The sequence below is a fragment of the Salvelinus sp. IW2-2015 genome, linkage group LG13 (assembly GCF_002910315.2).
Source record: "Salvelinus sp. IW2-2015 linkage group LG13, ASM291031v2, whole genome shotgun sequence".
NCBI classification, from domain to species: Eukaryota; Metazoa; Chordata; class Actinopteri; order Salmoniformes; family Salmonidae; genus Salvelinus; species Salvelinus sp. IW2-2015.
In genome coordinates, this window is record NC_036853.1 from 9,258,340 (window position 1) to 9,283,036 (window position 24,697).

At 42.8% G+C, this 24,697-nt stretch overlaps 2 protein-coding genes across 3 annotated transcripts in view; one reads left to right on the forward strand and one right to left on the reverse strand.

Annotated features, from left to right (window-relative positions):
* Positions 1–779: 779 nt before the first annotated feature.
* LOC111972076 (DCC-interacting protein 13-beta) lies at positions 780–17,805 on the reverse strand. 2 transcript variants are annotated; one of them, XM_023998917.3, is made up of 20 exons: positions 17,556–17,805; positions 13,044–13,142; positions 10,618–10,677; positions 10,141–10,212; positions 9,005–9,092; positions 8,837–8,878; positions 8,678–8,736; positions 7,928–8,074; positions 7,530–7,765; positions 6,512–6,700; positions 6,339–6,381; positions 6,074–6,130; positions 4,757–4,851; positions 4,458–4,613; positions 4,299–4,351; positions 4,010–4,184; positions 3,854–3,890; positions 3,391–3,546; positions 3,209–3,256; positions 780–2,973 (listed from the first exon to the last, which is right to left on the reverse strand). In XM_023998917.3, the coding sequence occupies exons 1-20, from the start codon at positions 17,607–17,609 to the stop codon at positions 2,842–2,844; spliced, it is 1,998 nt and encodes a 665-aa protein (XP_023854685.1). In that variant the 5' UTR covers positions 17,610–17,805; the 3' UTR covers positions 780–2,841. The 2 variants fall into 2 exon arrangements, with proteins under 2 accessions (XP_023854685.1, XP_023854686.1); XM_023998918.3 differs by lacking the exon at positions 10,141–10,212.
* A 2,556-nt stretch (positions 17,806–20,361) lies between these two features.
* LOC111972362 (overexpressed in colon carcinoma 1 protein) overlaps positions 20,362–24,697 on the forward strand; it is an 11,627-nt gene continuing 7,291 nt past the window's right edge. The window contains exon 1 of the mRNA XM_023999393.3: positions 20,362–20,581. Coding sequence (XP_023855161.1) covers positions 20,539–20,581 — 43 coding nt within the window. The 5' untranslated portion in view covers positions 20,362–20,538. The remainder of the gene's footprint in view (positions 20,582–24,697) is intronic.

A 24,697-nucleotide genomic window follows, 5' to 3' on the forward strand; every position in this document is an offset into this window, starting at 1 on the left:
GCAGTCGTCAGACTCCTGGTCCTGAGTAAGGCTCTCCAGTAGTCTCCATGGCTCCTAACTTCACCTTTGCCCTGTGCTTCCTCCCTGAGACCTTCCACCCTCATACGCCCGACACTCAACTGCCTGGAGCTACGCTACAAAGGTCAGAGTGTATGAGGGAGCCAATGTGTGTGTGTGCAGTAGATTGCTGTCATCAAGGCAAAGGGTGGCTACTTTGAAGAATCTCAAATATAAAATATATTTTGATTTGTTTTAACAATATTTTGGTTACTACATGATTCCATGTGTTATTTCATAGTTTTGATGTTATAACTATTATTCTACAATGTAAAAAATAGTGAAAATAAAGAAAAACCCTGCAATGAGGTGTGTCCAAACTTGACTGGTTCTGTATGTGTTTAGAAACTAATGATACCTTGAATATGTTTATTATGTACATGTGTACAAATCTCTATCCCTACACCCATTGCAATATGTGGTAGTAATGTATGTTTGTGGCTTGAAACTTGACAGGAAATATCCCCTATTAAGGATCGACATGAGTCTATCCACATTTAAAAAGTAAGTACAATGTACCTCAACAACCTGTTCGACAGCTTCAATGTGCCTCATCGTGCAGTATGATGTCCCCTGTCCACAATGCTGTACACTATCAAAGGTAATGATTACAACCTTACAAACCCCCTACACGCTGATGCCAAATGTAACGCCACTCCCCTACTTTCCACCCCATTTCTCAAACCCTGTGTATAAATAATAAAAAATACTCAAGGCAGTAAGAAAATGTCACTTATATTTTTATTAAAGATTGAATGTTAACGTTTCCTAAAGTGTAAAGCCTTATGGGAAGTCATATACAACCAAAGGTCATTTACAAAAGAGAAATTCCAGCAAAGGAGAACAATGCACTTGCCACTTTTAGTACATTTTCCAGATGGCTTGTATATATTTTCCCTGACAGTACATTTTACTTAGGAAGCAGAGGGAACACAAGGGAGTTGCAGCAACATGAAGGGAAGACACTAAGGAGGATTACAGAAGATGGATCCTCTCTAGGGGGAGAATCCTAACGTCCGTTTAAGTTAAATTTTCACTTAGTCTCCCATTGACATCAATGCATGACAAAGTCAAAATTTGATTTACATACAATTTAGGATTTGACCCTAAAATGACTCCTTCGTGGTTTAATGAGTAAACAATGCAGGAATGCAAAACCCACTCTGTCTATAGACAGCCATTTAAACAGAATGTCATAAAAGCCCTTGAGGGAAAAGGAGGGAGCTGAGTTACATTCTGACCACACGGCTCATGTCCCACCTTAAAGTTGGTTGCCCACCACCATATAAAGTCCAAAGAAGATGAAGAAGCCTGAAGGAGGAGAGATTACTAGAAACAGACTCGGTTTACCCTTTTATCTGTGGATTAATTGTCAGAGTAGAGGACCTTGTGCCTTTCAGGTAAAATAACCCAATGTTTATATCCCAGGACAAATTAGCTAGCAACAAGCTATCTAGCTAAATTGCCATACATGTTTAATGCTTTTCAACCTGTCCCCAAGTTAATATAGTTGGTTCAGAGTTTGTTTTGATATTTCAACCTGCATGCCCTGATCGAGTCTGGTGTGGGTGGTCAAAATCAACATGCGCGCAAGTGGTCTGGTCGGCATGTTAGGCCTTACAATACGACCGACTAAGAAAAACACCTACACTCAGACAAAACTCTGTAAAAGCTGTTTTAAAGTTGCCAATCATCTCGGCATGCAAGCAAACACCTTGGTCAACACTGAATGACCTCGCGGTCCACACAAAGTCGAGCTTTGACCTATTGTCGTTATTATTCCACACTACAAGAACATCTTACATTCAGAAACAGCACATACATGACGTTTAGTATTGCAGGTTAATCAGGGCTAAGAGAACATACACGCAGGAATGCAATGCCCGATCAAAAGAAAATGCAATGCATCAGTGATTTCCCCTTTGCCATTAGTGTTTTGTTTCGATTTTCAGATTCTATGAAGCCAATAGAATTAAGGGCTAGATTCTATCAGATCTGCGCTAGCCGTCATCCGAATAGCAGTTGTTTTGACGGAGTCGGAGGTGGAACTGCGTTACAGCTGTCAAATCCACAAGCGGCTCCTTGCATTACCTTATCGCAGACACTGCCATGGAATGCAACGAAGTCACACCCAACTTTATATCTGACAAATCCCATGCAGCCGCGTTACAAGTTATCTAACATGCTATGTGGATGTCGGCCAACGTGGGTTAACACGCTATCCGATTGGCCTAAAACCCTTTCCTTTTCATTTTCCTTACTTTAGAATGCTGCATAACAACATCTGAAGTTAGTGCATTTTACTACAGACATCAAGCCTTTGGTTAAATAGAAACCTTGGAAGTGCAATATTGTCCTATAGGAATGATAGTTGTATATTAAGTGCTGCTGAAAAGTAAGATGTCACGGCCATCCATCTCTACACAATACTTCTACTGCAGCACAGACACAATGGTACCACTAAACTCAAAGTTATGAAATGTAAGTGTATTAGTGTTGGAGGTCCCAGTTTAAACTGACAGGGTGGCTGAGGATATTCATTCCACCAGTGAAAAAGAGTGAAATAACGTAAATAGTAAACCTAAACATTGTCCCTTTGTATAAGTACCTGTACGTCACTCTTGTGGTCATAAGGGATACACCATATAGACCCAGGAGTTTTTCCTGGTCAAGTGGTCAACAGGTAGTACCAGATTAAAGTCAGGGGTAGCGCTCCAGAGAACACCGAAACCCCACGTGAGGAGGTGTTTGTTGGGGGAACCTCAGACGCTCCCCTGGGCCTGGCTAGGCCTCAGACTCCTCCTCATCCGGTGCTCCTCCGTTAGCCGTGTTGCCTGTCTCGCTGTCCAGCAGGAGGAACTTGCCCTCGTTGGTCAGAGGCATGTTCTTCAACAGCTGGACTAGAGCCTCTGGGTCCTTTACACACACACACACACACCACACACACACACACACACACACACCCAACCACACACACACACACACACACACACACACACACACACACACACACACAACACACACACAACACACACACACACACACACAACACACACACACACACACACACACACACACCACACACACACACACAGACACACATTATGGTTAGATTGAGAATGAATAAATTGAGATTGATTTAAAAACATACCTTCTTTGCCTCCATAATATCCTTCCCCAAGCTTATCGTGTAACATATCTGTGAATGAAGATGACACAAATTACATTGTGAAACAGATGAACCCATGACAAGTAAAAGACAAGTAAATTCACTGACTGAAGGCTCTGTGCCATAGTGAGCCCAACACATGAATGTGTGTTAAGATGCCTTACCTTCTCCCCCTCTGTGTTGCTCTCAAAGACAAAAGCACTAAAGGAGGGCTCTCCCTCCTCGTCATCCTCGCTCCAGTCTCGCCCCTCCACCACAAAGCCCATCAGCCTGCCGTTCTCCTGGTGGGCCACAAACTGGGTCACCTCCTGTAGCTGGAACTGTGAGGGAGGAAGAGGAGAGAGAGCAGGACCAATAATGATTAATTCATACTGAAACCTTAGTGCTATCACCAAGAGTGAAGCACTAGTGAACAGACAACATTACACTGATAAATACAGTATACTGCTGCGTTTACACAGATAGCCCAATTCTGATATTTTTCCACTAATTGTTCTTTTGACCAATCACATCAGATCTTTTTCAGAGCCGATCTGATTGGTCAAAAGACCAGTTAGTGGAAAAAAGATCAGAATTGGGCTGCCTGTGTGAAAGCAGCCTACTAAGGTTACATTTTCAGGCCCTTACACCGATTCTTGTGACTTGTGTCTGGGGGTCAATCAACCTGTGGTAAAGATAACAAAAAAGAGAACACAATGAATCAACATAGTTGTCAGAAGCACAGTGGCAAGGTTAAACTCTGTAAGCACTTTCATGGGTCTGCTGTTTGACCGGTTACTGTACCTGAGACAGCTGCTCGTGACCATGAGATGGGACTCTGTGGTTCTGAAGATGTTGTGGATGGCTCGAGCCGCCAGCACCTGTCTCATGGCCTCATAGATCACTTCCTGGGTTTGTCCCGAACGCACCGCCATGGAGCCCAGGAACCGCACCGCAAACACCTGCTGCAGCAGGGAGTCTACACACACACACATGCAGACAGGCACACACATCAGGAGACAGAGAGGATCAGGGGATATGTAGTCCATAAAGAGTACAGTACTAATGAAAACTGGAATGGAGACACTCCTACCGTCGCTTTCAGGGGAGCAGTCATCGTCTGTTTCTCCGAAAGGGTTTGTACGCCTGTCAGCGAAGAAACACACACAATTAAACCCAGTTGAGCTATTATTGTACAAATCAGCGTACAAGAACTGGTTCTGACACGCCAGCCCTGTGGTGACGATCTTACCTCCCTCCGGCCCTGTTCTGGTCCTGGAACTCCGAGGCAGGCAACATGATGTCAAACTGGATGGGTGTCCCGGGAACTATCAGGTCCTCTGGCTCAGGAGCACTGGAGGTCTTCTGGGACGCACCGCTAGAGGACTGCATCCCACCTGGCTTAGCCCTGCAGAGAGAGGGAGGGAAATGAAGAGAGAGGAAGAGAAAAATAAGTGTGTGAGTGTACTATCAGAATTCCTGAAATAACACATGCATATATGTGTTATTTCAAAAAAAGCAAGGTGTTTCCTCTGCATGATTGAGGCTAACCTGTCTGGGTTGGGTGAGCCCTCTCCTCTCTTCTCAAAGCTGGTGATGGGAGTGACCGCCTGAATGGCTGTCTGGTTCAGTCTGATGGCCACTGCCTAAAGAGGGGAACAGGGTGCAGTTTCTGTCATTACACTGTAATAATAATAAAAGTCCTAACATTATGCTCTGTGACTAACACATGGTGCCACAAGAGGGCGTAGTTTGGTTGATTATACTGGGGAAATTATTTAGTTTGAGGCAGGTATAGAAGTAGTCTGGGATCAAACCAACCTTCTTCACTGTCATCAATAGAGTATTAAAAGACTTACATAATACATAACAGGCTATGTACACCAATTAGGCCTATGAAAAGTATCAATTGGAAGCAGTACTTGACCTTACACTAACCCATCAGTTGTTTGCATCTTGCCAGAGTTGCTTCCTGGTTTGTTTGGAATAAACAAATTACCCACGGGCACTAGGGAGCCATGAGGTCAGAGACGAAGTAACAGAACATACGATGCATTTGTTTATGTGTACAAATTAAGGCAAAGCATACTTCTGAACATGCAGAACCCGCTGGTGCACGCACACATATGCACCCACAAGCATGCATACACACACAGTATAGATAGAGCCTCTTAGTCTGTCTTGTTATGTGCATAGAGAATGGGTTTAAGTTCAACTGGGTGGAATCAGCAGCCTCTGATAATGGTGCCATCCAGATGTAGGATCTTCATTTGACCCAGTTTGCTACAACAGGAAAATAATCCTGACGCAACAGGACATGTGGATTATTATGTGGATTATAATTCATGTACATTTTTGTAGTGGTTGATACATTTTTCTTTAGGGCAAATCAAGTCTGACATTTCAAAGTGAAAATTGAACACCTTTTAAAAACTGAAATACATTATAAATTGGCATGTCCTGCTATGCAGTAAAAGAATGATCAAATTAAGATCTTTCATCTGTAAAACACCATATCCCAGTTTAGAGATATCCCATGGGAGCACAATCATCTCTAAAACAATCAGGAAATCTGCTAAAAACTAGACCAGACCAGAGCATAATCAGCCCCCTGCAAAGTCTCTAGGGCTATACTGGACTCTGGAAACATCCTGTCCTGTATCAGTCAATCACAGTGCCCTGCTGCTACTCATATAGAATGGGCTTGGTGTAAACATATATATATTTTTTAAACATGTCTGTCTTCGCCTTATCACACACACAACAAAATATTGATTTATTCATTGTGACTTCTTTCAAGTGCTATTACATACTACTGATTTACTACTTATCTCACTGTATTGATTAGAGAGAGTATATATAATGTACCTCAGGGTTGTCAGTCAGGTAGATCTGTCGGGAGATATTGTTCAAAGTGCAAATCCACTGGAGATGAGAAACGGAGGAAAGTATTAGACTCACATCCATTGCTCAACAAACATCAGACATTTCAAATAGCTCCTCTAATGCAGCTTGTGACAGGCAGGCAAGAAGAACTTTCATGAATGAAAACGTAACAATGGCTTTTAACACATGGATGAAAGAAACCTATGAAACAAACAGGTACAAAAGATTTGACTGGTATGATACATACTTCCTCATATTCCCTTTTGCTCTCTGCTTGTAGAATCATTGACCTGCAAAATCCCAATAACAAAATTAAAACATAACACTGTTTGTAGGCTCATAAGAAGTCTTCCTCACAAATCTGTGCGTGACCAGTGAGGGTCTCGGTGAGGATGAAGTGTGAATACTTAGCGTACATACGTTTTACCATTGGGGGAGGTGATCTGAAAACAGTAGCGTCTGTCCTCGCACTCTACGGCCATGACAGAGCTGTTATCCAGGTCTAGCACCATGCCCCCTGCCACTGCCCCTCGCGGCTGGCACATGAGGTTCCCTCCCTGGGTGAAGAAGTAAAGCCGGTCCCAGGCTGTGGTGACTAGGCCCGTCTTACTGTGGGGGAGCAGAAAAGGGTTGTATTCATTACTGCACACCATAGAAACAAATAGGTTAAACTTCTCCAACGTAAAACGAAAACAATAATTCAGGTAGTCCTTTCCCCCATTTGCTTCCATTTCGTTCCTAGTGAACACCACCCAGTTCACAGTGTTGGAGCAGCTGTCGTCTCCATGACTCAGCTACTAGAACTAAACATCTCAATCTGAAATCTAAAAGCAATCAGAAAGTGCTGACAGCTCAAATCGCAAAACTTTTTGTATGACTCAAATCTGTCCATAAAAAAAACGGAGAACTAATTATCTTTTGGCATAGCTGCGCTTGACAAGCATTTGCGACAGATGTGTCATTAAATAAAATGGCATTCTGCAGAACCTTTTATTTTGTGCTGCAGACATTTGTCAAAGACTGGCGATGTCTATGAGAAAAAGACTGTATTTGACAGCTCTGACACTTTACTAAATCACAACGTTAGTTCTGCAATTCTACCTCAAGCCAAGTTTTCTTCTTATATTTAGCTATAATCGTAGCAGACAGCCCACCTTGCCAGAGCTGACAAACAAATTGTATTCACTGAAGTACAAAGAGTGTAACTTTGAGACAACTTGTAATTGTAGTTTGACACATTCATTAATGTTTCCTTTGATACGGAATAAAAACAAGACCTGCAGACAATAGTGTCACAATCGTTCACAATTTAACACATCCAGCTATAGCCTGAAAACATCAAACAAGGACAAGACATTGAACACTGACACACCAAATTGAAAAAAAGAGCATTGAATGAAGGACTGAGTGAATTGAACTTAATCAAACAGAGCCTTACTTCCTGATGTTGAGGTAGCCTGCCTTCTGTATGAGCGTGCGGTTGACAGGGGCGGAGTCGCGGTCAGGCATGTAGACCGTGTCCTCCATGGAGAGCAGCTCTCTCTGGGTCATACGCATGGCCTCAGCCTCTGAGTCCAACTGAGCCTCGATATTTTGTGTCATGCTGGACACTGACCCCAGGAAGCTGTCCATTTTCTTTGAAACTAGATCTATGCCTTTCTTATAGAAGTTGATCTGAGAGGGACACAAAGAGAGAAGACATTCATTGCTTCTCCAGTTCTGACTTGCTATAGGACCACAGCAGTGTGTGGTGTCCTGGTTTATTGCGGTAGGAGTAAAGAGTGTGTTGATATTGGGTTAACGACTTGCAATGTGGATTTGGGTGTGTGTTGGTACCTGGGCCTGTGTGTAACCAAGCATGGGCTCCAGCATGGCCACTCTCTTGCGGTACTGCAGGGCGTTGAGGGCACAATAATACTGCATGGAGGCCTGGTGCTGCTTCCTCCTGGAGTAGGCCACCTCCCCTACCAATTCGGCTTTCACCTGCACCATAACACAGTAGTTAATCAGACACACACACACACACACACAACACACCACACACACACAACCACACCACACACACACCACACACACACACACACCACACACACACACACACCACACACACACACACACACACACACACACACACACACACACACACACACACACACGCTCTTATCCGGTGCGACTTACAGGAGCGATTAGGGTTAAGTGCCTTGCTTAAGGGCACAGACAGATTGTGACCTTTCGTTTACTGGCCCAACACTCTTAACCTCTAGGCTACCTGTCCGCACACCATATACCCAGCAATTCAGAGGGAGAGCTAAGTAGAGCAACATGATCTCTAAACTAATGTATGTCATGACCTCTCAACTATTATGAGGCAATGTTATCTATTGTACCAGTTTACAGTACTACCAGTGCATTGTTAACAGGTACTACCAGTGCATTGTTAACAGGTACTACCAGTGCATTGTTAACAGGTACTACCAGTGCATTGTTAACAGGTACTACCAGTGCATTGTTAACAGGTACTACCAGTGCGTTGTTGTACTGTTAGAGATTTGGCTAGTATAGGTCTCATACAGTCCCCATCACTACCTTCTCATTCTCCTTCTTCTTGGGCAGTCTGCTGTACTTGACCATGGCAGCCTCATGCTCTGTGAGGGGGAAGGAGTGGACATGAGCTGAGACGGTCAGCTACTGTATAATACCAACTCCAAAACAAAATCATATCAAATTTGAGAAACCCATACATACCATCAGAGGCGATGCCAAATATTTCTCTCAATGTGCTTATCTCTGAGAAGTCAAATACAGATTCAGTGTCAAAAACCATGACAAATCACAAAACCAGAATCAATCACATACAGATTATATTCAAAATGAGTGAAAGCAACAGGCTGATGAGCAAGTGTTTGTGTCTACCTGTAAGGTCCTTCTCTCTGAACTGGATCATGGGAAAGATCATCCTGTCAGCCATCTGAGTGGCCAGCTCTGAGTGTAGTGTATTCAGCTGGGGAGAAGAGAGAACTAAATTACCCGGAGGCACCCTGAAAACAGCAGGGGTTGATTGATTGTGTTTCAAAAGGAAGTTGAAAAGCAGTTCATTCAAATTACTGATCATCACACAGACAAATCCTATTGTGTAATTGAGAACCAGTCAAAACACATGTTCTTGGTCTGAAGATGAATCTCATCCTGTAATTTCTTACCAATATAAAGCATATACCCTATGGAGCTATCCTCGACTTGGACTGGTTCATTTCACTATCAAGTCATATTCAAAGAAGCCAAATTCAGATAAGTGCTAAACCATCTACCAAGTAAACACACAGTGGTGTACAACACCTGCAGTAGTGTGAACCTAAGGTCAGAGCAGGATTAGGTGTAATCTGCAGGAAGATGGATGCATTCTTTAGGCCTGTGTAGTTAGGCCAGAAGGGCAAACAATGACTGCTCTAATGCCTCTCCAGCACAGGCTAGCCAGCCAGGCCCACAGACCCCCTATGGCTCAATCCATCTGTCTAAAGTAACAGTTTTTACATTTCAGTAGACACTCTTATCCAGAGCGATTTACAGGAGCAATTAGGGTTAAGTGCCTTGCGCAAGGGCACATTGACATTTTTTTCACATAGTCGGCTGGGGGATTCGACCTTTCAGTTACTGGCCCAAAGCGCTTAACCACTAGACTACACCTCCACCTCCAGGAAAGCCAGAGTGATTCTCTACCTGGCTGTACCGCAACTGGTCTCTCTACCTCATCCTGGAGGCCATAGCCTCTACAGAGAGCTGGTGAATGCTCTAATGTTGAAACGGGTCAGTTGTAATGACGAGGGAAAGCCTATAATTCAACTTCCAATGCATACAATTGTGACAGGGTATATTTGGGGAATATTTTATCCACCTCCATATATTCCATGACTGTTGCACACATCCACACACTGTCGTTGACACTCACTCTTCTCAGACCAGAAACTCCTATATGCACACAAACCCTCCCTGTGTAAACAGCATGCTCACAAACCCAGTAACACAAACATGCACAGATGCACTAGCCTCACCTCCCCCACAGTTTTTGCAAATTGCTGCAGTGTGCTGATCACCTCCTCGTCACCTTTACCAAGGGCAAAATTCTGAAGAAAACAATACGTGACTTAAAAATGTCATAAAACACTGAATTTAGCACATTCCAAATCAACATTGAGGCTATGATGTTAGAAATACTAAATTCCCATCAAATTGCTGGCATGCTGCTCTCTCCTGTAAAGGAACAATATGCTAACAAATCCAATGGTAGAAGTCTTATTTAGTTATTAGATCCCCATTAGCTGTTGCTATTGCAGCAGCTACTCTACCTGGGGTCCACACAAAACGTAAAAAAATGACATAATACAGAATATTAATGGACAAGAGCTCAAGGACAGAACTACATACATTTAAAGTCTTATGCTTTCTGAAATAATGCTAGGTAACAGGTATATCGCAATACACTGCAGTTAAGTACATGAGCGTTGTCCAATATTCTCAATGAGACATACTTGCTTCTCATACTCCAGTAGCTGTCTGGACAGCTGTTCTGTAGCCAATCCCATCTCACTCTGAAGAACACAGGAAGTGATGTCATTAGCAGTTTATCCTCTGGATGACCCGTCTTACAGGAAACTAACTCTCAGAAACTGCACACATCATGCAAACTAAGCTATTGTATCCTCACATAAAGAATCAATGACTTCAAATTGGATTGGACTAGGCTTGGGCGGTATACCATATAAACCGTATACTGGGGAACTTGGAAATAGCCACGGGATGGTTTTTCCAATACTGTCAATGCCGTAGAAACCATTTATTTGAAGTTTTTCAATAAATTGTCATATTTGTAGGTATTTTTGAAGTAAATACCTGCAGTCAACTTGTGCAATGTGTTAGGAGATACAGCAGATCACAATGTCACTGGTGACATTATAAAGCTTACTTTTTTCCTCAGCACAGTTGAGCCAGTCACACCTTTGTTTGTAAATAGCACAATAGGAGAAAGAGGGAGCGGGTGAGTTCAGCTGTGTATTGACAGGGGTCGCGTTTTATTGGATGTCAGTGTTTTTTTTCTTCAATAGAGTGATCAGGGATGTGCACATATAGTTTTCCTTCAAAGAAAATACATTAGTGCAACACATTTGACCGAAAGATATTTTTCATCAGGTGACAACGCTATTTGGCCGGCAGCCACACAAGTAAATGCGCTTCCAATGAAAAAGCAAGGTATTTTTTTGGCAAAAACGATGCATGGCCGTCATATTTCTAATGTTTAGGCCCATCATAGAAATAATGTAGTAACCTACATTTCCTAATGTTTTGCCTAAAGTTAATCTTGCATTTTAACTGAGAAAAATAGGCTGGCTACACCAAGAAAAGTACTGGAGAAAAGAAGCTACACATCAGTGGGAGCGCTGTCTGTTGATATACTACACATCAGTGGGAGCGCTGTCTGTTGATATACTACACATCAGTGGGAGCGCTGTTGTCTGTTGATATACTACACATCAGTTGGAGCGCTGTCTGTTGATATACTACACATCAGTGGGAGCGCTGTCTGTTGATATACTACACATCAGTTGGAACGCTGTCTGTTGATATACTACACATCAGTTGGAGCGCTGTCTGTTGATATACTACACATCAGTTGGAACGATGTCTGTTGATATACTACACATCAGTGGGAACGATGTCTGTTGATATACTACACACATCAGTTGGAGCGCTGTCTGTTGATATACTACACATCAGTTGGAACGATGTCTGTTGATATACTACACATCAGTGGGAACGATGTCTGTTGATATACTACACATCAGTGGGAACGCTGTCTGTTGAATATACTACACATCAGTTGGACGCGCTGTCTGTTGATATACTACACATCAGTTGGAGCGCTGTCTGTTGATATACTACACATCAGTTTGGAGCGCTGTCTGTTGATATACTACACATCAGTTGGAACGCTGTCTGTTGATATACTACACATCAGTCCCTGGAACGCTGTCTGTTGATATACTACACATCAGTTGGAACGCTGTCTGTTGATATACTACACATCAGTGGGAACGCTGTCTGTTGATATAATGCCCGTTCGTGAATTCTCATTCCAGTTAAGAACTGCAGCTGAAGCACAAAATGGGTCTGATGCCGAGCAGAAATTACCATAAGAAGCCTTTTAGATATGAGTTTACAAAATGCAGGAAGATATTTATTATGCGTTGTATTATTTTTTTCTGCGTGAAAAACTCAGAATGATGCGTTAACATGACCCCTACTTTAACTTGCTATCTAGTAAGTGGCTGAAATAATAAGGTGACGGGCATCATATCGTGTTAGCTTTCTTCCGTGTTTGAGAAGTCAAAGCCCTTTGGATGAGTTCTGTACAGCTGCCACTGCTATCTTGAATTCCTTGTTTTTTTCTGCTCTCTGTTCTCACCTGTCTTCTCCTCCCCCATCTTCCCTGAGCAGAGCAGGCAGGCCCGTTGCCCTAGCGACTCCAGACTCCACACAGACACAGTGTGAACACACGCTGCTCCAGAGCCAGTACTGAATGAGTCAAAACTTTGTTCATTTGCACAATGTCTCTCGTTCACATTCGCTTGAAAATGTACAAACTCACCAAACATGACATTCGGTAGCTCCTACAAATATATGTATAACTTTATGAGTTGGATTGCCCATCTTTGCAATTTGTTTATTTTCATTTGGGATCGTTAGCATAAATTAGTGAGCAGCCTCCATGGAAATGATCTATTGTGCTAATTTTGTTATCATTCTGGTAATAGACGCCCAACGCACTATTTTGGCTCCCCCTTGTGTACTAAGCCTGTAATACCGTAAATTCCAGCGTGAGAGAAGGATGGTATGACAATATGAAAATCTGGATACCGCCCAACCCTAGATTGCATGTGTGTGCCTATGTGCGTGTTACCTGGGCTCCATACACCCTCTGCATGGACTGAAGCAGCTGGTTGGTGTAGTCTGTGAGCGTCCCTGCATCCTCCTCAAACACACTGAGCAAGGAGCGAGTCTGTAGAGAAGAGAAGGACACACAGAAACCTATGACAAGTGGCAGATAGATAGGCAGGCAATGTGGCAATGGAATAAACAGACAGGCAGGCAGAAGGGAGGCAGCCAGCCAGACACTAGACAGATTGAAAAATGCTGACATAGACCAAATGAGGGATAAGCTTTTAAGACATTCAGCCTGTAATTGTCTGGAGACCGGCACAGTGTGGTAAGCTGGTATGGGTGCGGCAAAGAGGCACACACCTTTATTTAATGATTTATACTGCTGAAATCAGAAATGTACATACACTTATGTTGGAGTCATTAAAACTTGTTGTTTTCAACCACTCCACAAATATCTTGCTAACAAACTATAGTTTTGGCTAGTCGGTTAGGACATCTACTTTATGAATGACACAAATCATTTTTCCAACAATTGTTTACAGACAGATTATTTCACTTAGAATTCACTGTATTACAATTCCAGTGGGTAAGAAGTTTACATACACGAAGTTGACTGTGCCTTTAAACAGCTTGGAAAATTCCAGAAAATTATGTCATGGCTTTAGAAGCTTCTGATAGGCTAATTGACATCATTTGAGTCAATTGGAGGTGTACCTGTGGATGTACTTCAAGGCCTACCTTCAAACTCAGTGCCTCTTTGCTTGACATCATGGGAAATCAAAAGAAATCAGCCAAGACCTCAGAAAATAATTGGAGACCTCCACAAGGTTGGTTCATCCCTGGGGGCAATTTCCAAACGCCTGAAGGTACCACGTTCATCTATACAAACAATAGTACGCAAGTATAAACACCATGGGACTACGCAGCCGCCATACCGCTCAGGAAGGAGACGTGTTCTGTCTCCTAGAGATGAATGTACTTCGGTGCGAAAAGTGCAAATCAATCCCAGAACAACAGCAAAGGACATTGTGAAGATGCTGGAGGAAACAGGTACAAAAGTATCTATATCCACAGTAAAATGAGTCCTGTATCGACATAACCTGAAAGGCCGTTCAGCAAGGAAGAAGCCACTGCTCCAAAACCGCCATAAAAAAGCCAGACTAAGGTTTGCAACTGCACATGGGGACAAAGATCACACTTTTTGGAGAATTGTCTTCTGGTCTGATGAAACAAAAATAGAACTGATTGGCCATAATGACCATCATTATGTTTGGAGGAAAAAGGGGAGGCTTGCAAGCCGGAGAACACCATACCAACCGTGAAGCACATGTGTGGCAGCATCATGTTGTGGGGGTGCCTTGCTGCAGGAGGGACTGGTGCACTTCACAAAATAGATGGCATCATGAGGCAGGAAAATGATGTGAAAGTATTGAAGCAACATTTCAAGACATTAGTCAGGAAGTTAAAGCTTGGTCGCAAATGGGTCTTCCAAATGGACAATGACCCCAAGCATACTTCCAAAGTTGTGGCAAAATGGCTTAAGGATAACAAAGTCAAGGTATTGGAGTGGCCATCACAAAGCCCTGACCTCAATCGTACAGAAAATTTGTGGGCAGAACTGAAAAGGCGTGTGCGAGCAAAGAGGCCTACAAACCTGACTCCGTTTCACCAGCTCTGTCAGGAGGAATGGGCCAAAATGCACCCAACTTATTGTGGAAGGCTACCCGAAACATTTGACCCAAGTCAAACAATTTAAAGGCAATGCTACCAAATACTAATTTAGTGTATGTAAACTTCTGACCCACTGGGAATGTGATGGAATAAATCAAATCTGAAATAAATCATTCTCTCTAATATTATTCTGACATTTCACATTCTTAAAATGAAGTGGAGATCCTAACTGACCTAAATCAGGGAATTTTTACTAGGATTAAATGTCAGGAATTGTGAAAAACTGAGTTTAAATGTATTTGGCTCAGGTGTATGTAAACTTCCGACTTCAACTGTATTTACACACCATATGTAGGCCTAGCCCCTTTATTCATAAATATGCTGATTTGAAATGTGAGGGACTAGAAAGTCACTCACTCAAATTGATTCCATGATTTGAATAGGAAGAACTATTCTGAAATATGCAGAGCAAGACACAAGCCACAGGCATACAGTACCAGTCAAAAGTTTGGACACCTACTTTTTCTTTATTTGTATTATTTTCTACATTGTAGAATAATAGTGAAGACATCAAAACTATGAAATAACACATATGGAATCATTTAGTAACCAAAAAAGTGTTAACCAAATCTAAATATATTTTATATTTCAGATTCTTCAAAGTAGCCACCCTTTGCCTTGATGACAGCTTTGCACTCTCTTGGCATTCTCTCAACCAGCTTTATGAGGTAGTCACCTGGAATGCATTTCAATTAACAGGTGTGCCTTGTTAAAACATTAATTTGTGGAATTTCTTTCCTTAATGCGTTTGAGCCAATCAGTTGTGTTGTGACAAGGTTTTTATTTAACCTTTATTTAAGGTAGGGGTGGTATACAGAAGTTAGCCCTATTTGGTAAAAGACCAAGTCCATATTATGGCAAGAACAGCTAAAATAAGCAAAGAAAACCAACAGTCCATCATTACTCTAAGACATGAAGGTCAGTCAATCCGGAAAATGTCAAGAACTTTGAAAGTATCTTCAAGTACAGTCTCAAAAACCATCAAGCGCTATGATGAAACTGTCTCATGTGGACCGCCACAGGAAAGGAAGACCCAGACTTACCTCTGCTTCAGAGGATAAGTTCATTAGAGTTAACTGCACCTCAGATTGCAGGCCAAATAAATACTTCAGAGTTCAAGTAACAGACCCATCTCAACATCAACTGTTCAGAGGAGGTTGCGTGAATCAGTCCTTCAAAATCACATTTCTGCAAAGAAACCACTACTAAAGGACACCAATAATAAGAAGAGACTTGCTTGGGCCAAAACACATGAGCAATGGACATTGCAATGGACAATTCAAGGCACGCTTAACCAGCATGGCTTCCACAGCATTCTGCAGCGATACGCCATCCCATCTGGTTTGTTCTTAGTGGGACTATAATTTTTTTTCAACAGGACAATGACCCAACACATCTCCATCAAGAAGGAGAGTGATGAAGTGCTGCATCAGATGACTTGGCCTCCACAATCACCAGACCTCAACCCAATTGTTTGGGATGAGATAGTTTGGGATGAGTTGGACCGCAGAGTGAAGGAAAAGTTGCCAACAAGTGTTAAACATATGTGGGAACTCCTTCAAGGCTGTTGGAAAAACATTCCAGGTGAAGATGGTTGAGAGAATGCCAAGAGTGTCATCAAAGCAAAGAGTGGCTACCTTGAAAAATCTCAAATATAAAATATATTTTGACTTGCTTTACTATTTTTGGGTTACTACACGATTCCATGTGTTATGTCATAGTTTCGATGTCTTCACTATTATTCTACAATGCAGAAAATAGTACAAATAAAGAAAAACCTTTGAATGAGTAGGCATGTCCAAACTTTTGACTGGTACTGTATGTTGAACTTAAACTCAAAGGACCCAGTCGTAAACTACATACATATTTAAGATACAACATCATTTAAGTGCATGTAATATGCTTGATTTTTTGACACAGCCTATTATAGCATAAGTGCCAGTGAAGCCTGGCCTAAAGAAATGTAGCCTAAATTTGGTTGTATCTGCAAGAGGAAAATATAAATTAGACTCTTTGCCTAACTGTTATTAAGTAGTATTAGAATACGTGTAATTAAGACAGTGTTATAAAGTTTGATTAAGAGTTTGATTAATAACAGTCAGCTACAAATATTAACTGAATTAAATTCCCACACCACCAAACCGAAGAGGTTTGGACAATTAGGTTAAGTCAATGCCTAAAATCCTAACTGAAATATATTTCAGATTGCAGTCCCATAGCTGGGAAGTTTAGGCTATTAACCAATTCCAATGGATTCCCATACTCAGAAACCCCTACAACAGCCCGTAAAATAGGCCGAGGCCCCAACTCGGGGCTTTTAAAAAACAACATATATGAACACTTCCGTCAAACAAATCATCCATGTAATTCGCAAAACATAATGGTCTACACTACAGAAGACTGTGACTGTCACAATAAACAACCAGTCGTTGTTCTGATGCACACTGTTTTATCAACAGCCAACTACAGGCCGGGCGATGCGCAACTCATCACGTCACTGCTCACACTAGAAAGGGAAAGGCATTCTCGAATCTCGAGCAATATGCACATTTTAGGCGACATTTGTTTCTGATAGGAATTAGGTACGACTTGTGACACATTGTATCGGATACATAGCCAATGCGCGAGTGTGCAACTGCGGAATAGTGTACATTTCCAAAACAATGAGTCAATTCAAAGCTGTCATCGTCGAGTTGAGTAAATAGCCTACAACAGTGGAGCTGGTTTAGCCAATTTCACATCTCCTACAAGACCTTTCCTCTCAATAACGGCACATAACATAAACATAGTATTGACCCACCTGAGGACTGTCCTGCAAAGCCTCTTCTAAAAGCAACGTATGGACGGCTGGCATCTTGTTCACAGCGAAGAGAACGGACTTGAATTATTTAGCGCGTGGACTCTCTTTCCCAGAGAGCTTTGTCTGCGGATGTGGGTGACACGTGTCATTTGCAGGCGGTCCTTGGCCAGCCAGTCTTAGAGCAGCCAGTGAGCAGTCGTGCAAGCAATCTGCCCTGACCACTAACACAATTTAGAATCAGACACGCTTACTTAAGGCCACCCGCAAATCAAGTTACAAGAATATCCTTGTCCTGAAAACGAGCTGTCTTTGAATGTTGAACTCCTGTTGTATTAGCTGTTCTAGGCTTTCTCTGTAGCCTGTAGGCTCATTGCCAATGGGATGAGAAACAAGACAACAGTGTCCCCCCCTGGATGCATGGGTAATTACATTTACTGTAATCTATTAGTGCCAATCAAATCATAAAAAGTGCCTGAATATGACCTCATTTGGAGGGACTATTCAGTTTGAAGGGAACATTAGGGGATTCAGTTGTATGCAATTATATCCCAACACTTCCGTTGAACTCTGTTCAGTGGCTTATGAAATTAGCCCCAAAAACTACAAAAAATAACATTGAGCGATGAGTCATTCAAAAACACGTTGAGATGAAAAGAGGTCATGGCTCCTGAAATTGCAAACCTGTAAAGTAATCTAGCTCTGTAATCATCATTGTAGTCTATTTATAATATTTCACAAAGGTGAGGATTGAGACGAGCTGTTCAAATCAAGTCAAATCAAATTGTATTTGTGACATTTGCCGAATAAAACAGGTGTAGACCTTACATTGAAATGCTTACTTACAAGCCCTTAACCAACAATGCAGTTTTAAGAAAAACAAGTGTTAAGAAAGTATTTACTAACATAAACTGAAGTAAAAAATGAATAAATAAAAAATGTAAATAAAAAATAAGAAAATAGAAAAATAACAAATAATTAAAGAGCAACAATATAAAACAGTAGCGAGGCTACAGAGTCAATGTCCAGGGGCACAGGTTAGTCGAGGTAATTGAGGTTAATATGTACATGTAGGTAAAGTCAAAGTAACTATGCACAGATAATAAACAGAGCAGCGTAAAAATGGGGTGGGGGGGGTCAATGCAAATAGTCCGGGTAGCCATTTGATTAGCTGTTCAGGAGTCTTGTGGCTTGGAATAGAAGCTGTTAAGAAGCCTTTTGTACCTAGACTTGGCGCTCCGGTACCACTTGCCGGAGAACAGTCTATGACTAGGGTGGCTGGAGTCTTTGGTAATTTTAGGGCCATCCTCTGACACCAACTGTTATAGAGGTCCAGGATGGCAGGAAGTTTGGCCCCAGTGATGTACTGGGCCGTATGCACTATCCTCTGTAGCTTCTTGCGGTCGGAGGCCGAGCAGTTGCCGTACCAGGAGGTGATGCAACCAGTTAGGATGCTCTTGATGGTGCAGCTGTAGAACTTTTTGAGGATCTGAGGACCCATGCCAAATGTTTTCAGTCTCCTGAGGGGGGATAGGCGCTGTCGTGCCTCTTCACGACTGTCATGGTGTGTTTGAACCATGATCGTTCGTTCATTGGTGATGTGAACATAAGGGGTTTATCTTCACTCACAGTCAATGCATATTCAGCTTAATTCTCATGATCTCAGCAGCTCCTGTGTGTGTGCGTGTTTGTGTGTGTGCGTGTGTGTGCGCGTGTGCGTGTGTGTGTGTGTGTGCGTGTGTGTGTGTGTGTGCACCCAGAGTTAATGAAAGTTCTACCCTCAGGGTTTGGAGAGGACAGAGGACATCTGTATTTATTAAGGAATTTGACTACATAGCTCCAGCTCATTTTAAGCAAGGAATCCAGACATTACAAAACACTGTATCATCAACACCTGAAACATTATGTGACCAGAAAAATAGAACATTGTTGCTACGGGAAACCATAAGAACCATTATCTTAAGGGGAATGAGTAGCTTACACAGGTTCTTTTGGTTTACTATGCCTACAAACTACTGCACACACGTGTTATTGTGAAAACTGGATGCATTTACCTGGTGAGGAAAGCCTATCTGATAGTGGTAGCTAGTTTTTTGTATAGTGTTTATTTGACCATAGGGAAAGGAGCTATTGCGTAAATACTGCAATTCGGGTTCCATGGAATTTGAGCCCTGAGAGTAAGTCAAGTAGGCTAGTAGTACACAGCAAGTTATCCAAGCTCAGGTCTTGTTACCAAAATGGCTTGTGAAACATAATAAAACATTCAGAGAAGGAAAGGCTAGTGGAGCTGTTGTGCTTTATAAGAGGATCACATAACGCTGAACTTAGTTTGACCCCAGTTGAAGGTTTTGAAGAAAATATTATTTGTGAGATATGTCAGGCTTCTCAAAGGCTTTCGGGCTTTGAGTGTCAATGGAGTAGGCTTTTCAGCTGTGTATTTTAACATGCATGTTACCACATCAGGAATTTGGAAAGTCACACATACAAGCTGGAACATTGATAATGTCCCCTTTTTAAATAGATCATTTGTTCCTTACCAAACTGGGAGCTCCATTGGCCTGCTTGCTCCACACCCTCCTCCCCATTCCCCCGTTTCCTGGGCAACCCTGTCAGGGTGGAGAAAAAGAGAAAATCATATGAGGGCAGAGCATCTCTCTCTCTCTCTCTCTCTCTCTCTCTCTCTCTCTCTCTCTCTCTCTCTCTCTCTCTCTCTCTCTGTCTTTCTCTCTCTCCCCCTCCCTCTGTGTATATAACAGCATCTCCATGCTTTCACACACCACTCAATTCAGTTCTGCAGAGGGGATGGACACAGAGCGCAGGAGCCTACCACCAAATAGGAAATCAGTGTGACTGAGAGACATAAAACAACTCCTTCTTTCATCCCTCTTTCATCTGTTTCCATCTCCACATGGCTGTTGCTCTTTTCTCCTTTCCCTCCTCTTTGAGCTCCTCTCGTTTTCTTGGACGATAGCTGCATCCATGCAGAATGGGTTGTGGCAATTCCTCAGCCGCCAGCACGTCAGGAGGGGGTGAGTGTTCTTGTTCCAGAACATACAGTGTGTGTGTGTGTGACGGGGGGGTTCATGCCCACGGGAGGGGATGTTGTGTGAATCGTGTGTTAGGGTCATTCTAGCTCTTTCTGCATTTGTGTGTGTGTGCATGTGTGTGTGTGTGCATGTGTGTTTGTGTGTGCATGCTTATACAGTTGTTTGCTGAATTTTGTATGGGGGTCTCAAGGGTGAACAGCGGTCTTTAGTCTTTAGCTCAGACTTTGACCCCTGGTGGCCAGGAGACAGCAAAGTGTCTTTAGGAATTTAAAGCTGAAAACGCTTACAAAGATGGGTATGTGTGTGTGTGTGGTGTGTGTGGTGTGTGTGTGTGTTGTTGTGTGGTGTGTGTGTGTGTGTGTGTTGTGTGTGTGTGTGTGTGTGTGTGTGTGTGTGTGTGTGTGTGTGTGTGTGTGTGTGTGTGTGTGTGTGTGTGTGTGTGATTTACAGTTTCACTTATATTTATGCCGTCTCTTTCTCCATGGGATGTGGATGAAAGAAAGACAGGATTTTGGCATCTCAGCAGCTAGTCCTCCTCTGTTTCTTCAGGTGATTGATGCTGGTTGGCCTCCTTTTGAAATGCTCACTCTTTATGCTGGTTTCATTCATCAAAAGCCAAAAAAGGACACCTTTTACTGGGCAAATACCTTAAGGTCTTACTCGTGAATGTTCCTGGTTAATACACTCATTGTCATGAGCAAAGAGCAATGACTGAATGACAATAAAATGCCTGTTGTATTTCTGAGATTGGAGATTTGTATAGCACTCAATGGCTGCTGCTGCGGTCATAGAATAATGGTAATAGAATCCGAGTGCCTGTGGAATTATCTCAATAACCAGCAAAGCAACAGTGTGTGTGTGTGTGTGTGTGTAGCTAATCAGCAAAGACCAGACAGGCTCCTTGTCTAACAGAACCCCAGGAAGCTAATGTGACAAACAGCTTCATGTTTTCGCTTCTCTGACTCTACCCTCTGGAGTCCCCAGAGGAAAACAATGTGAACTTGACGTGAGAATTATGATTATGTATGTTATACAATGGAAATATGTGTGAGATTCTCTGTGAAGGATCTTTAAGCCCCACAGTTAGAGGTCAATCTCCAGCTCAGGGACAAGGATGTGACGACATGTGACAATGTCATTATGATGAGTGTGTGGTAGAGGCTGCCCTTTTCTGTCACAGATATCTGTCATTATTCAATACAAAGGTCTAGGGGATTTTTCATAGCCTATTGGCAACCTACATTTGGCCAATGCTAAAATGACCCTACACCCATCCATAACAGTATCGGAATCGTTAGTACTGTAGACTAAATGTGATCATATTAGCAGTGTTGCTGTGAGGTCAAATTACCAGTTGTATTCTATATGTGAGTCTGGTTAAATTCTCCTAACAACCTGTTGTCTAATGGTTTATCTTTATAATGATCAGGTAAGGGAAGTTTCCATTCCCACTCCGTTTTTATTCCACACCCATGTGTTTGTCCAGCTAAATAGGACCGTGACCTCCTAAATGTACTGGATATTGTGCTTCTCATCCCTCTTGTGAAACCAGATCTGAATCCCCTTAATAATGAATAGGATTTTCTAAGGGTTGTGAAATGGCCACTGTCTTCTCCACGTGCGTTGTTACTGTATAACGGCTTTGGTCTCGTCTTGTATAGATAAGGATAAAATGGTGGTGTTTGTTGTGAATTGGAAGATGCACATTTCATATTTAAATACGAATAACATAAGTATTAGTAGATGGACAACATTTTAGAATAGCATTGGGACACGACGAGGCCATACTTGCAAACATGAGAAAAAGTTTAAGCATCAGCCAATTAAAATTGTCGACGTAGTTGAGGCTACATTTTAGCTGTTCCTATTACATAACATGGCACATTTTGCCGTATGCTAATCTCACCAGGTGGCCATGATTATATACGGTTCAAATTCCGAACAGTTAACATGTAGCCTTTGATCACAAGCAACTACGTGGACAATTTTAATTGGCTGACACTTAAACGTAAACTAAAACTACAACTTTTTTGTAAAGTTAACAAGTATGGCCTCCGTACGTGTACACTCTTTGTCAATGTCATGTTGTGTCGTAACAGAGGAGATGGAGGACGGGGGAGGTGGTTTCATTACCTGGTTTTTAAAAGTTAAATAATGTTCCATTTTGATACAAGGACAGATTCTTGAGACACAGCAGTGAATACAGAACATTCAATTACTTGCATAATAAAGTAGAAACCATTGTGTTTCTAAGAATTTAGATGCAGATGAGGAAGGTGAATGAAGACAATTTAAATGGATAATTTCTAGGAATTTAGTAGCAGATGAAGGTGATTGAAGACAATTTGAATGGACTGGAACTCAGTTTGTGATGTAATATAAATTCATACAGTGTAGCATACAGTATGCTAGATGATGTATGATCATAGCTACATGATGCAAACGACCTGACATAAACTATGTCCACTGTAATCTCCGTCCACTATAATCTCCGTCCACCGTGAACTCCGTCCACCGTAATCTCTGTCCACCGTCAACTACATCCACCGTCAACTACGTCCACCGTCAACTACGTCCACCGTCAACTACGTCCACCGTCATCTACGTCCACCGTGATACGAGAGGGGACTTGTCCTGACAGAGAGAGAGAGGGATAGGGAGGGTTAGACTGGTTCTGACAGAGAGAGAGGAGGATAGGGAGGGTTAGACTGGTTCTGACAGAGAGAGAGGAGGGATAGGGAGGGTTGGACTGGTTCTGACAGAGAGAGAGTAGATAAGGGTTGGACTGGCCCGTGACAGGATAGGAAGGGTTGGACTGGCTCTGATAGAGAGAGGAGGATAGGGAGGTTGGACTGGTCTGACAGAGAGAGAGGAGGATAAGGAGGGTTGGACTGGTTCTGACAAGAGAGATGAGGGATAGGGAGGGTTGACTGGTTCTGACAGAGAGAGAGGAGGGATAGGAGGGTTAGACTGGTTCTGACAGAAAGAGAGGAGGGATAGGGAGGGTTGGATGGCCTGAAAGAGGATAGGGAGGTGACTGGCTCTGACAGAGGGAAGGGAGGGATAGCTCTGACAGAGAGTGGGAAAGGGAGGGTTGACAGGCTCTGATAGAGGAGGAAAGGGAGGGTGGACAACTCTGATAGAGAGGGATAGGGAGGGTTGGACAAGCTCTGATAAGAGGATAGGGAGGTTGGCTGCCTGACAGAGGATAGGGAGGGTGGACAAGCTCTGAAGAGGAGGATAGGGAGGTGGACAGGCTCTGATAGAAGAGGGAAAGGCAGGGTTTGGACAAGCTCTGATAGAGGAGGGATAGGGAGGGTTGACTGGCTCTGACAGGGATAGGGAGGGTGGATCGTATTATGAGGTTGTCAGAGAAATGTAGAGGTCATAACAACCGCACTGGCTCTGGAGACAGGACGGATAAGAGAGTTGGAACTTAAGAAAGGGTTGGACCTGTGAGAGGTTGGACCTTGAGATATCAGGTATATTCTGTATCAAAGGCAGCTAACTTGAGAAACAAGGTCAAATAGACTAACAGCTTACAGTGGATGTAACTGGAAGGAGTTTACAGTGGACATAGTTTACAGTGGACAGAGATTACAGTGGATGCAGTTTACAGTGGACGGAGAAACAGTGGATGCAGTTACATGGACGTAGTTTACAGTGGACAGAGATTACAGTGGACGTAGTTCACGGTGGACGTAGATCACGTGGACGAGAGACGGTGGACGTAGTTGACGGTGGACGTACGTAGGTGACGTGGACGTAGATCACGGTGGCACGAGATGACGGTGGACCATATCACGGTGACGGAGTGACGGTGGACGTAGTTTGACGGGGACGTAGTTGACGGTGGAAGATGTAGATTACGGTGGACGGAGATGACGTGACGAGATGACGGTGAGAGATCACGGTGGACGGAGATTACGGTGGACGGATTACGGTGGACGGAGATTACGGTGGACAGAGATTACGGAGCGTAGTTCACGGTGGACGGAGTTCACGGTGGACGTAGATGACGGTGGACGGCGTAGTTGACGGTGGACGTAGTTGACGGTGGACGTAGTTGACGGTGGATGTAGTTGACGGTGGACAGAG